Here is a 13,326-nt window from a genome sequence, read left to right as displayed (position 1 = left end):
CTGGAGAGACCTGAAAATAGCTGTGCAGCAATGCTCCCCATCCAACCTGACAGATCTTGAGAGGATATGCAGAGAAGAATGGGAGAAACTCCCCAAATATGCTTGTAGCATCATACCCAAGAAGACTCAATGCTGTAATCGCTGCCAAAGGTGCTTCAACAAAGTACAGAGTAAAGAGTCTGAATACTTAAGCAAATGTATATTTCAGTTTTTTATTTGTAATACATTTGCAAAAAGTTCCCGAAAACCTATTTTTGCTTTGTCATTATGGGGTATTGTGTGTAGACTGAGGGACTATTTAATACATTTTAGAATAAGGCTGTAATGTAACATGTGGAAAAAGTCAAGGGGGCTGAATGCATTCCCAAAGGCACTGTATAGTCTGGATTTCTCCAATCATGCAAAACCATTCATCAGGACGACACCCTTTCAGTTACACAATAAAACACTCACAGTAAACACAGGTCTTCGCTGGCTCATCTTCTTCCTCCCGCTCCCAGCCAGCGGCAAACAGAGTTGGGGCTGGGTCGTCGTGAGACGAGGCGAGCTGAAGCAGCATGGACCAGGAAGTAGGAAGTAACCCCCATCCCCATAGTCTTCCCATCGCTCCAGGGTAAAGTTTCTCCGAGGTACAGATCTGGGATCAGCTTCCCCTCCCCCAATCCTATCTGTAACCATTAGTGACCAGAAATATACCCAATATCAGCATCTAGAAGCAACTTCACCTTACTCCCTTCCCAACCCAATGGTCCCTATCAGAACAGATCCTAGCAAAGTCCAACCTGACCAAATATCCAATCAGAGGGGGTGTCGGTGTGGTTAAGATCCATAGACGTAAATGACAGCAATGCTTAGGTTCAGGATTGCCATAGCACAGTCCTTTACCTGACTTCCACCCCTTCCCAATACCCGTCATTCCTGACCGTAAGTTCCCCTACTTCCCCTTGCCTGGACACTGCCTCAGCCACAGAACTCCTAGCCTCTACCCCAGGATGTCCAGATAGATAGGGGGGCTCTTAACCAGGGCCAGGAGGCGGCTGTGGATGTCCTTGATGACCAGTCTCTGCTGGGGCTCCCTCTGCCAGCAGCCCTGCATCAGGCCGTGTACCTCCTTGGGGCAAGTTCGTGGTCTCTCCAGCTCCCGGCCCTGTGTAATGCACTCAATGGCCTGTGGGGGCGCAAATAGAGGCAGAGGGAGGGGGTTAGAATTAGAAGGTCTGCTAGCTCCAGTAACTCTAGGTTTTTGCTATGTCTCTTTATCTGGGGCTATTACCTCAGGGTTTGAATGTTTTCATGATCGTCACTTTTCATTAATTTGACCAGACAAGCTCAAGCTACCCTAGAGAGCTTAAGGTGAAGACACTTAGATAAGAACAATAAGTGGAGTTGTCAAGATGAGTCGACAACTTCTGTACAATTCTGGAGAACATTCTGTGAGAACCAAAGATGTTGCCTCTAATAAACTGGTGATCTTGCAAAACAATGGAACAGTATTCATCAGAAATGGTCAAATTCACACATTCTCACACTTGGCATGGCTCGATGCATTTATCACTGTCAAGGACTGAATTCCGCTATGTCGATTCACATTCAAGGACTGCCCTTGGCCCCACATCACATCACAAGAGCCAGCGACTTAACCCTTTTAAAGAGTTCAATATCCCTGACCTAATCCAATGAACTAAAGAGACCTGTCAGCACGGAACCTCATCATACTATAATACCTTGGAAGTTGTGGGAATGTGCGTTTTTGGGTTCCCATTGTTTCTGGGAACGAAGCCATACATTTCCTGACCAGTAACGCAGAATGTATTTAACACGTTCTGAGATTTGAAGTGATCATTTTTCCTGTTCTGGAAACGTTCATTTTTAGGTTCTGAGAACATTATACTATAGTTTCCTGAAAGTTTATTAATGTTCTGAGAACGGAAATGATAGGTTATTTGAAGGTAATTAAATAACGTTCCGAGTTCCAATAAGACTGCTAGCTTAGAACCATTGTTTTGAACTCCAAGCACAGATAGGACACATGGAAATTAATTTGCTTAGGCATTAATCATGTAAACATATAAATTGTTTATTGTGGCACAGCGTCAGTGAGATTCAAACCTATGATCTTCTGTTCTTCAGCCATGGAATAAGTCCACTGCACTACCAGGATGGAGCTTGCATGCCATGTTTTTTTACTTATACAAAGCTATTCATTTTTGTAATTTCGGGCCTTCCTTTTAGGAAACGTTCTGTTAAAGTAATGAAACACCAAGAAAATAACATTTTTTGTTAAGTTTCTTAAATGTGCTGAGAATGTTTCAAAGCAACTATCCTGCACCATTCCCAGAAAGTTGTGGGAAGGTTGTATGCATAATAACCATAGGACAACCACACTCTCACCGAGCTCTAAGAAACATAAGGTTCTCAGAACCTTATGTGAACAAAAATGTATAGTGACTTTCCAAGATGGCCGCCCGTCTCCTTATCTCAGACCTACAGTAGATGGAGTGTTTGGGATGATTTATCCCTGCCTTCCCTAATTAGACGACATGATAATTACACACGTCCATCATTGGCCGGGAAGGATTAAGTTAACAAGGTTAAACGTCATTGGCCCTGGGCAAAGATGAGAGCCAATGAGATTAGAATTGAGTGGAAGGGAAAAGTGATCTACCCTCCACTTGAAAGGAAGAGGGTTCTAGTCCATAATGGTGCAGTTGCGGTCAGGACAGAGTCCACTTCTTGGGTTGCAACCAAAAAGGGTTGGACTGGGCCCACCATGATTACTATGAAGTCATTGATTGACTGCATAGCAGACGGGAAATCCTAGTGCTCTAGTCTCCCTCTATGATCAAACACCCTCTATCCACTAGCTGAATGATGATGTGGTACAGTATTTACACTTTGCCTGGACACTGTTCCATATCTCAACACAACTAGACAGCAGAGTTATATCTACTTAATTATTACTATGAATTTAGAAGGTTTTGATCGCCAATACAAAGATGCCACGAGAACAAGTTAGGTGCTTATATTTGTCCTATTGCACGTGTGAATTGGAAATGTGTTTTTGCATATCCCGCTCTCCCTGAGACACCATCAGAGAATAGGATCACAGCCAGGATCTGCCACTATGAACAACACCTGGAGAAATGAGCGTTGCTCAGCGGCATATCAACAGATTCTTCACCTTGTCCGCTCAGGGATTCAAACGAGCACTCTTTCAGGAAAAGGGGGATACCTAGTCAGTTGTACAAATGAATGCATCTTCCGCATTTAACCCAACCCCTCTGAATCAGAGAGGTGCGGGGGGCTGCCATAATCGACATCCACAGCACCCAGGGAATTGTGGTTTAACTGCCTTGCCCTGTGGCAGAATAACATATTTTTACCTTGTCAGCTCAGGGATTTACTGGCCCAACACTCGAACCGCTAGGCTACCTGGCCCAATGCTCTAACCACTAGGCAATCTGCCAACCCCATGTTGCTTCCTACCCAGTGCCTAGTTCCTTACCTCGCTGTTGGAGAGCTGGTACCAGGGCTGTTTCCCATAGGTGAAGATCTCCCAGAGGACCACTCCAAAGCTCCAGATATCACTCTCCGTGGTGAACTTCCTGTACATGATGCTTTCCGGGGGCATCCAGCGAATAGGAAGCATCGTACGCCCACCCACCTGACAGGAGTGAGGTCAATGGTCATTCAATTGTACATTTATAGAATTCTAATTAATATGACATTGATTATGATTATGATCCTCAGATGTACCATGCTACGTCATATGGGATAAGCCTATACATTGAAAATATCAATATGTATTTTTTGTACATAGTTGGATATACTATTTTGTGAAATGTTACATGACAATGAAATGTTAGATGACAAATCCCCACCCTAAAAAAGTATTTCACTACTTCCACCTTTACCCTGTAGTAGTCTGTGCTGTAGATGTCCCGGGACATGCCAAAGTCTCCTATCTTGACCATCAGACCCTCTCCCATATCTCCCACCAGGCAGTTTCGTGTGGCCAGGTCCCGGTGCACAAAGTGAAGGGAGGCCAGGTAGACCATGCCTGAGGCGATCTGGGCGGCGATGTTCAGCATCTGGGGAAGAGTGAGCTGGCCCAGCGGGGGCATCTTCACCTCCTCCAGGATATGGGCGTCTGGACCGTGCGCCCTGGTGGACAGGAGGAGGAGAGGTCACGACCTTTAGAGTTTTACAGGCTTTTGGGTGAACGGCATGAGACATACTTTGGCTGACGTCAATAAGGACCCTTATTCACAGAGTCTCAGAGTAGTGTTAATATAGGATCATAAAGCCTTTTTGATCATAATGAATATATGGACCTGGAGACCTGATCCTGGATCAGCGCTCCTACTCTGAGACACTTTGTGATATGGGCCCAGTTCTACCAGATAAATTTAAGCTTCGGATTGGTCCTTCGACGCATGAACTTTTGCACCAACCTAGCGATGCAATATCAACATACAGTAACCAGATGGATGATTACTGCATACAATCTGCAGATGGAACATGTAGGACATACAGTGGGGAGAACAAGTATTTGATACACTGCCGATTTTGCAGGTTTTCCTACTTACAAAGCATGTAGAGGTCTGTAATTTTTATCATAGGTACACTTCAACTGTGAGAGATGGAATCTAAAACAAAAATCCAGAAAATCAGATTGTATGTAAGTAATTAATTTGCATTTTTATTGCATGACATAAGTATTTGATCACCTACCAACCAGTAAGAATTCCGGCTCTCACAGATCTGTTAGTTTTTCTTTAAAAAGCCCTCCTGTTCTCCACCCATTACCTGTATTAACTGCACCTGTTTGAACTCGTTACCTGTATAAAAGAAACCTGTCTACACACTCAATCAAACAGACTCCAACCTCTCCACAATGGCCAAGACCAGAGAGCTGTGTAAGGACATCAGGGATAAAATTGTAGACCTACACAAGGCTAGGATGGACTACAGGACAATAGGCAAGCAGCTTGGTGAGAAGGCAACAACTGTTGGCGCAATTATTAGAAAATGAAAGAAGTTCAAGATGACGGTCAATCACCCTCGGTCTAGGTCTCCATGCAAGATCTCACCTCATGGGGCATCAATGAGGAAGGTGAGGGATCAGCCCAGAACTACACAGCAGGACCTGGTCAATGACCTGAAGAGAGCTGGGACCACAGTCTCAAAGAAAACCATTAGTAACACACTACGCCATCATGGATTAAAATCCTGCAGCGCATGCAAGGTCCCCCTGCTCAAGCCAGCACATGTCCAGGCCCGTCTGAAGTTTGCCAATGACCATCTGGATGATCCAGAGGAGGAATGGGAGAAGGTCATGTGGTCTGATGAGACAAAAATATAGCTTTTTGGTCTAAACTCCATTCGCCGTGTTTGGAGGAAGAAGAAGGATGAGTACAACCCCAAGAACACCATCCCAACCGTGAAGCATGGAGGTGGAAACATCATTCTTTGGGGATTGTTTTTCTGCGAAGGGTACAGGACGACTGCACCGTATTGAGGGAAGGATGGATGGGGCCATGTATCACGAGATCTTGGCCAACAACCTCCTTCCCTCAGTAAGAGCATTGAAGATGGGTCGTGGCTGGGTCTTCCAGCATGACAACGACTTGAAACACACAGCCAGGGCAACTAAGGAGTGGCTCCGCAAGAAGCATCTCAAGGTCCTGGAGTGGCCTAGCCAGTCTCCAGACCTGAACCCAATAGAAAATCTTTGGAGGGAGCTGAAAGTCTGTATTGCCCAGCAACAGCCTCGAAACCTGAAGGATCTGGAGAAGGTCTGTAAGGAGGAGTGGGCCAAAATCCCTGCTGCAGTGTGAGCAAGAACTACAGGAAACTTATGATCTCTGTAATTGCAAACAAAGGTTTATGTACCAAATATTAAGTTCTGCTTTTCTGATGTATCAAATAATAATGTCATGCAATAAAATGCAAATTAATTACTTAAAAATCATACAATGTGATTTTCTGGATTTTTGTTTTGGATTCCGTCTCTCACAGTTGAAGTGTACCTATGATACAAATTACAGACCTCTACATGCTTTGTAAGTAGGAAAACCTGCAAAATCGTCAGTGTATCAAATACTTGTTCTCCCCACTGTATATGAGATCCTTTAAGTGTAATGGAGGCCGTCAGCTAGAGACCAAGCCATAACAAAACAACTTAACAAGATGGTTAACAGGAAACATAAGGCTTGTTATACGCCTTGCATTCATTTGGAATCATTTGATTAGCCTTATTCTAGCCGTATTCTTCAAACGTTCCACAGTTTCTCTCAATATCACATCCACCCCACCCACTCTGACTTGTAGCTCACTCCCAATAAGCTCCTCGATGTGTCCATCAATCCTAATAGAAATGTGTCACATTGCAGGAAGTTATCTATTCTTTCACTATTAGTTTAACAGGCAGGTGGTAGGGTAGACGAGCAGCTGCCTCATGGGCCAAGAGACACACATCCATTCTGTCTGCTTGGAAATGCGATTTCCATCTATCCATGAATATGGATAGTGTGGGCTGTGTCTGTGTGTGCATCGAGTCTCCATTCCCAGTCTGGCCCCACTGGACACCTGGCAGTGGCAGACATACACTGTCTATGTCTGTTCCAATGGTGTCTCAGAGTACGTCCCAGGTGCAGCATGAACGGTCATCTACAGTATCAACATGATGCTCTATCTGAGTGCTCAGTGAACCTCTCTCCCGCACCCATGTCGGCGCAGACTTGCCTTTAGAACTTCAGAGTGTGTCGACAGGCTATGATAGGTTCTGCGGTCGACGTGGACATCGTCAATTATATGGTATCCAAAATGCATCTAAGATCACATATTCGGTCGTCCCAGATCACAGAAATGATTTGGCACTCCCACAACTAAGTGTCCTTAACCACTGCAACACACTATTGGTCCATGTGGTCCACCCCAAGTGGGTTGTTGTCTTGGGAACACAACACTGCAGAGCGTTGAGGACGATGGTGTCTACAAGTGTGGCTTGGCTTAGAAACAGTTGTATTTGTGTGGCTCGTCAAGATAAATTAAGTGGCTTTCCTGAAGAGCAGTGGACACAACTACGCAGTGATGTCAGAACAAAACTCTCAGCTTCTAAATAGTTACCATGCTGAAGCTAAGGAATAAAGGCTAACAGGGGAAGGTAGGCATGGAGGTTATCCCTGTGGGGTTTAAGTATGTGGTTGTGTTTCTTTTCCATACCTGAGGAAGCGGTTGAGGTCTCCATGTCTCATGTATTCAAACACCATCGCCAGTGGCTCGCCATCTGTACACACTCCATAGAAGCGAACGATGTTCTGGTGCTGGAGGACTGTGAGCAGCTCAGCCTCTCTCTGGAAGTCCTGCCGGGTCGACTCGTTGGCATCCTTCAGAGTCTGACCACAGAGAAACACAGTCATGGGAGGATATGGCATCGTCATGTTTAGGAGGTCTAAACTTAATGTAATGCACCTCTGAAATTGTGGAAATGGATGGCCGTCTCATGCATACCTTGATGGCCACCAGCATTTTGTCACTGTCCGGACTGAGGTTGGCACACTCTGCCAGGTAGACTTTGCCAAACGCCCCCTCACCCAGTTCCCACTTCAGAACTATGTCCTGTCTTTTGATGTGCTGCACACCTGTACACACAGAGAAAGGCTTTCAACATTGGGCCTTGTAAAACAGTGTAGGATGATCAACTTTATCTATGGGAAAACATGGTAGACACAGCATATTAAATGCAATCATAAGGAAGTTAGCACATATCCACTCCCTAGTTGTATTCCGATTACACTCACACATGTCTTTGTCTTTGAAAATGCCACAGAAGTACTGGGGGTTCTCCACAAAGCTGGACATCCCAGAGTCATCAGAGGAAGGAGGGCTCGCCCCTAAGTTCATGAAACGCAGTGAAACAGCAAGATCATCCTCTGTTCCCAAGACAGATGAACCTAGAGAGAGAGAGAGAGAGAGAGAGAGAGAGAGAGACAGACGTGAATGTGGTACAACCATTTATTTTTCAGCAATTTATGGATGCATTGTTCAGCAACAAAGAAAATGTTGGAAAATGGACATCAGAACAGTAAGCAACTACTGTATTTTCTGCAGACAGTATTAACAATTGCAAAACCCACTCAACGAGAAAACCACAGAACCCCCAGAGCCCCTGATAGAAAATGGTGGATGGCAGCAAGCGAGGGGAAACGAGTTGGCCAGTAGGGGGGCCCACTTAGGCAATCAGGTCCACTTAGGCACTTTCTGGGGGGGTCCGAGAGGACCTATCATGCCTAGCTGGCCTCCATCAGTCTTCTTTAATGGCCAACGCTGCAGCTAGGGGCTCCTGACACCGTTCACTGCTGTAATTAAGGCACTCTAACCGAGCTGTTGGGCTGACAGTGTGCAAAGTTACAGCCTGGAGGAAACCCTATATTGCCTGGCCTCATGTGAATCACTTTCAGAGAGGAATACAATGCTTGCTGCGGAACTATTGGCCATTCCAAAGTGATAATGAAAAAAATGAGTTGGCATTGTCGCTGGCTTTTGCTTGTTTCAGTTTGGAATGGATATGCGTGGTTGGGGTTTTCAGATGGGGTTCTCCTGGGGTTGTCTCTTATTGAATGCTCCAGACAGGGACATGCCAGAATTTAGTCTCAACCCTTCACTTTCTAACAATTGAGGGGTTTTGAGAACAGCAAACCCATCTCAGGTTGTTTCATAGCTGTCTTCTATGAAAACCAAGGTAACGTGTTGCTTACTATTACCCCTGTGAGCATAGGAGATTATACTTTGTGAAAAATAACAGACACGAGTGTGGTATTTGAAACACAGCGCATAATAGAGTGTGTCACTTACGGTGAATACCAAACTTGGACTGCTGGCCACACTTGTTGATGACCAGTACCATAATGAGGAGGAAGGTGCAAGCAAACACAGCCAGACCCACTGCCACCGACACCTGCACAGAAACATAATTAGCATCAACATAGCATAACATTTTGCTAAAACATTAGCTTTCCATAGTGTATGTTATAACTATGTTTCAGACCCATTGAATGGCGTCTCACCCCAAACACTCTGCTCTCCAGGTTCTCAGTGACATCCTCATTAGATTTGTTGGTGGGAACTGGAGGAAGGAGAAAGGGAATCATTAATTTATTTATTTTTACCTTTATTTAACTAGGCAAGTCAGTTAAGAACAAATTCTTATTTTCAATGACAGCCTAGGAACAGTGGGTTAACTGCATGTTCAGGGGCAGAACGACAGAGTTGTACCTTGTCAGCTCGGGGGTTTGAATGCAACCTTCCGGTTACTAGTCCAACGCTCTAACCACTATGCTACCCTGACGATGTTATCAATCGCCATGATAACCACACATAAAGTATGCAAGACACTGACACAGTGTATTTAAAAAAAAGTGGAGTATATGAAAGCAAAATCCTGGGTAATTTACACTCTACTACTCGTGATAACTATTTTTTGTTCTCGTTAGGTACAGTTTAGGAAGTTATCTGTTTCCACCAGGTAATAATCGCTGTCAAAATAACATTCAAGAGGCTTACGTGGATCACTTTCTTCAAGGACTGGCATGAAGAAAAAAAGGAGAGGATGACAAATTTAGACTACGTACACAGTACATACTGTACATGCAAGCACATGAGACTGTATCTAATATAACACAAGTTGGTGAATAGTGAGGGTCAGTATCATAGAGATCCTATTAAATTAACCTTTAATTTAATTAAATTAAATTAACCTTTAACCTTTAATTTCAGACAATCACCTGGGATGATGCCCTCAGGATCAAAGGGGTCAAAGGGGTTGTCCATGAACTTTCCCGTGGCCGTGGCTTGGTCCACGCCCAGTCTGTTCCCCACAATGATGGTGTAGAGGCCGTTGTTCAGGTGGGTGGGCTTGTTGAGAAATAGACAACCGTGCTTCACAGAGCCGTCGTCCGAGTCGGGAATGAACTGTGTGTAGGTGTAACGGCCCTCGGTCAGGTCGGAGCCGTTGAAAAGCCAGCGGATGGTTGGCTCAGGGTTCCCGTCCACCTTAAAGGGGAAACACCAGTGGTGCTGTTGCTCGGCGTTGTGCAGGAAAATGATTTTGGCTGGAACTGGATGGAAGACATGAGATGTGGTCCGTTAGGTTGTGTGAATGGGTAAGGAGACAAGGTGAAACAAAGGCTATTTCTTCATTCAGAACCTCAAAAATGTTTACAATAAATGTGTGTAAATGATTGAACATGATATTAGAATGAGATCACGTTTAGCTGAAATAATTATACACAAAGCTATAACCCTAGTTATCTACACATAAATTATTTATTTGTGCTGAATTTTCAGTTTACCACATCCAACCTGTTTCAGACAAAGTTATTGGTTGGTCAATAGAAGGTACAGCCTCATCCAAGTGACCTATAGGTTCCTCCTATGCGTTTCCATGAATCGATGTTCTCCATCTACACTGTCAACCTGTTGACCTGGTATGAATAATGAATACAGGTTTTGTTAGGGCCCCTAACCACAAGAGCTACCTGGAAGCACGGAGCCGACAAGAAGCTACAGGAAATGGCTTCTTTAGATCGAAGACTATGCTAATGCAGAGAGACCCCTCACTCTGACAATTTACACCGACCATTCCACTGCTTTTAACCTATGACCCTACTGCAGAAAATGCTGTGCTAAGGGGATACCGAGGCATTTGTCTCTTTCCTCTAGATTATCTCTGAAAAGGGATGCTAAAGACAGTCATGGATGGCAAACATTTGCACACTCAGCACAATTACCACAACCCATCAGGTATGATTTTATGTCCATTTCTTTATTGTGGGTTAGAAAAGAGCACAATATGAGTTTTGTTGAACTCTGTCTGAAATAAAAGACTAAATTATAGTTAACCGTTCAACGTTTATCTTCGTAGATTACATTTGTTTGATTGATTCATGCTATCGATTTCTAGGGTGTAGTCTATATTTTCATTTTGAAAAACCTTTTCCCAAGCAAGTTAATTTGATATATATTACTGAAAGGATGCTGCCTCTGCAGCACCAATCGCTTGAATCCCAGGAAGTGGTCAGACCAGCCACTCAGCAGAGCAGAGCCCTGGCTGTAAACACCCTGCTGATCGGGGAGCTAATTAAGGGTAATTAAAGGCTAGCGGTTAATGAGTGTCCATCCACCAGGGGGACTGATGTTGATAGATTAGCCACGCTAACGCACTTACAGGCTGCCAATCACTCCGGACCAATACTGTGTTCCGGAGTAGGAGGGAGAAGTCCATTAGCCGGGGCTCTTATCGAATCTTACCATGCTTATCAACCTATTTTCCTCCCTACATTCATTAACTGTCCCTCGATGCTCATGCACTTGGCTGCAACTCTTTTTGGGCTTTATTTTCCAATGAGTGTGACTGAGTTGGTGAAATGATATTGTTTGGCCAATATTTTCTGTAATGTATTGCTAATGCATTGACGCACTCTCTTCTGTGGGACCACAGTTTGCTGCAATTCAGATATTTTTCAGTAGAAAAGCTGGGCTAAGGCAAAACCACAGTCTCTGACAGTATAATGTATCTTCTATAATCAGATGTCTGTTTTGTTCTGTCATCTGTTTGAGGTCTTTGTCCATGTATGATTGATACATGAGAAAAATGGGACAATAAAAATAATGCATCACTAATGTAACGTTACAGTGATGTGTAACTAATGCAGTGGCTATCCATCATTCAGGGAAGGTGGGGCAGAGTCACCAGTTTTGAGCCCCACCTGTTTAACAAAGAAATATATACATATACAGTACCAGTCAAAAGTTTGGACACACCTACTCATTCAAGGGTTTTTCTTTATTTTTACTATTTTCTACATTGTAGAATAATAGTCAAAACTATGAAATAACACATATGGAATCATGTAATGACCAAAAAAGTGTTAAACAAATATGCTAAATATATTTCAGATTTGAGATTCTTCAAAGTAGCCACCCTTTGCTTGGACAGCTTTGCACACTCTTGGCATTCTCTCAACCAGCTTCACCTGGAATGCTTTCCCAACAGTCTTGAAGGAATTCCCATATACAGTGCCTTGCGAAAGTATTCGGCCCCCTTGAACTTTGCGACCTTTTGCCACATTTCAGGCTTCAAACATAAAGATATAAAACTGTATTTTTTTGTGAAGAATCAACAACAAGTGGGACACAATCTTGAAGTGGAACGACATTTATGGGATATTTCAAACGTTTTTAACAAATCAGAAACTGAAAAATTGGGCGTGCAAAATTATTCAGCCCCCTTAAGTTAATACTTTGTAGCGCCACCTTTTGCTGCGATTACAGCTGTAAGTCGCTTGGGGTATGTCTCTATCAGTTTTGCACATCGAGAGACTGAAATTTTTTCCCATTCCTCCTTGCAAAACAGCTCGAGCTCAGTGAGGTTGGATGGAGAGCATTTGTGAACAGCAGTTTTCAGTTCTTTCCACAGATTCTCGATTGGATTCAGGTCTGGACTTTGACTTGGCCATTCTAACACCTGGATATGTTTATTTTTGAACCATTCCATTGTAGATTTTGCTTTATGTTTTGGATCATTGTCTTGTTGGAAGACAAATCTCCGTCCCAGTCTCAGTTCTTTTGCAGACTCCATCAGGTTTTCTTCCAGAATGGTCCTGTATTTGGCTCCATCCATCTTCCCATCAATTTTAACCATCTTCCCTGTCCCTGCTGAAGAAAAGCAGGCCCAAACCATGATGCTGCCACCACCATGTTTGACAGTGGGGATGGTGTGGTCAGGGTGATGAGCTGTGTTGCTTTTACGCCAAACATAACGTTTTGCATTGTTGCCAAAAAGTTCAATTTTGGTTTCATCTGACCAGAGCACCTTCTTCCACATGTTTGGTGTGTCTCCCAGGTGGCTTGTGGCAAACTTTAAACAACAATTTTTATGGATATCTTTAAGAAATGGCTTTCTTCTTGCCACTCTTCCATAAAGGCCAGATTTGTGCAATATACGACTGATTGTTGTTCTATGGACAGAGTCTCCCACCTCAGCTGTAGATCTCTGCAGTTCATCCAGAGTGATCATGGGCCTCTTGGCTGCATCTCTGATCAGTCTTCTCCTTGTATGAGCTGAAAGTTTAGAGGGACGGCCAGGTCTTGGTAGATTTGCAGTGGTCTGATACTCCTTCCATTTCAATATTATCGCTTGCACAGTGCTCCTTGGGATGTTTAAAGCTTGGGAAATCTTTTTGTATCCAAATCCAGCTTTAAACTTCTTCACAACAGTATCTCGGACCTGCCTGGTGTGTTCCTTGTTCTTCATGATGCTCT

The 13,326-nt window shown here is 43.9% G+C and overlaps 1 protein-coding gene across 1 annotated transcript in view; it reads right to left on the bottom strand.

Moving 5' to 3' along the window:
* Positions 1-293: 293 nt before the first annotated feature.
* LOC109908819 (high affinity nerve growth factor receptor) overlaps positions 294-13,326 on the bottom strand; it is a 28,567-nt gene continuing 15,534 nt past the window's right edge. Inside the window, exons 8-16 of the mRNA XM_031801927.1 lie at positions 9,789-10,121; positions 9,072-9,130; positions 8,860-8,962; positions 7,806-7,958; positions 7,516-7,646; positions 7,228-7,400; positions 3,915-4,164; positions 3,506-3,664; positions 294-1,168 (exon numbers count right to left, since the gene is read on the bottom strand). Coding sequence (XP_031657787.1) covers positions 983-1,168; positions 3,506-3,664; positions 3,915-4,164; positions 7,228-7,400; positions 7,516-7,646; positions 7,806-7,958; positions 8,860-8,962; positions 9,072-9,130; positions 9,789-10,121 — 1,547 coding nt within the window. The 3' untranslated portion in view covers positions 294-982. The remainder of the gene's footprint in view (positions 1,169-3,505; positions 3,665-3,914; positions 4,165-7,227; positions 7,401-7,515; positions 7,647-7,805; positions 7,959-8,859; positions 8,963-9,071; positions 9,131-9,788; positions 10,122-13,326) is intronic.

The sequence above is a fragment of the Oncorhynchus kisutch genome, linkage group LG2 (assembly GCF_002021735.2).
Source record: "Oncorhynchus kisutch isolate 150728-3 linkage group LG2, Okis_V2, whole genome shotgun sequence".
Lineage (NCBI taxonomy): Eukaryota > Metazoa > Chordata > Actinopteri > Salmoniformes > Salmonidae > Oncorhynchus > Oncorhynchus kisutch.
The sequence above is the reverse complement of the archived record's forward strand: the minus strand, read 5'-3'. Positions and strand labels throughout refer to the sequence as shown.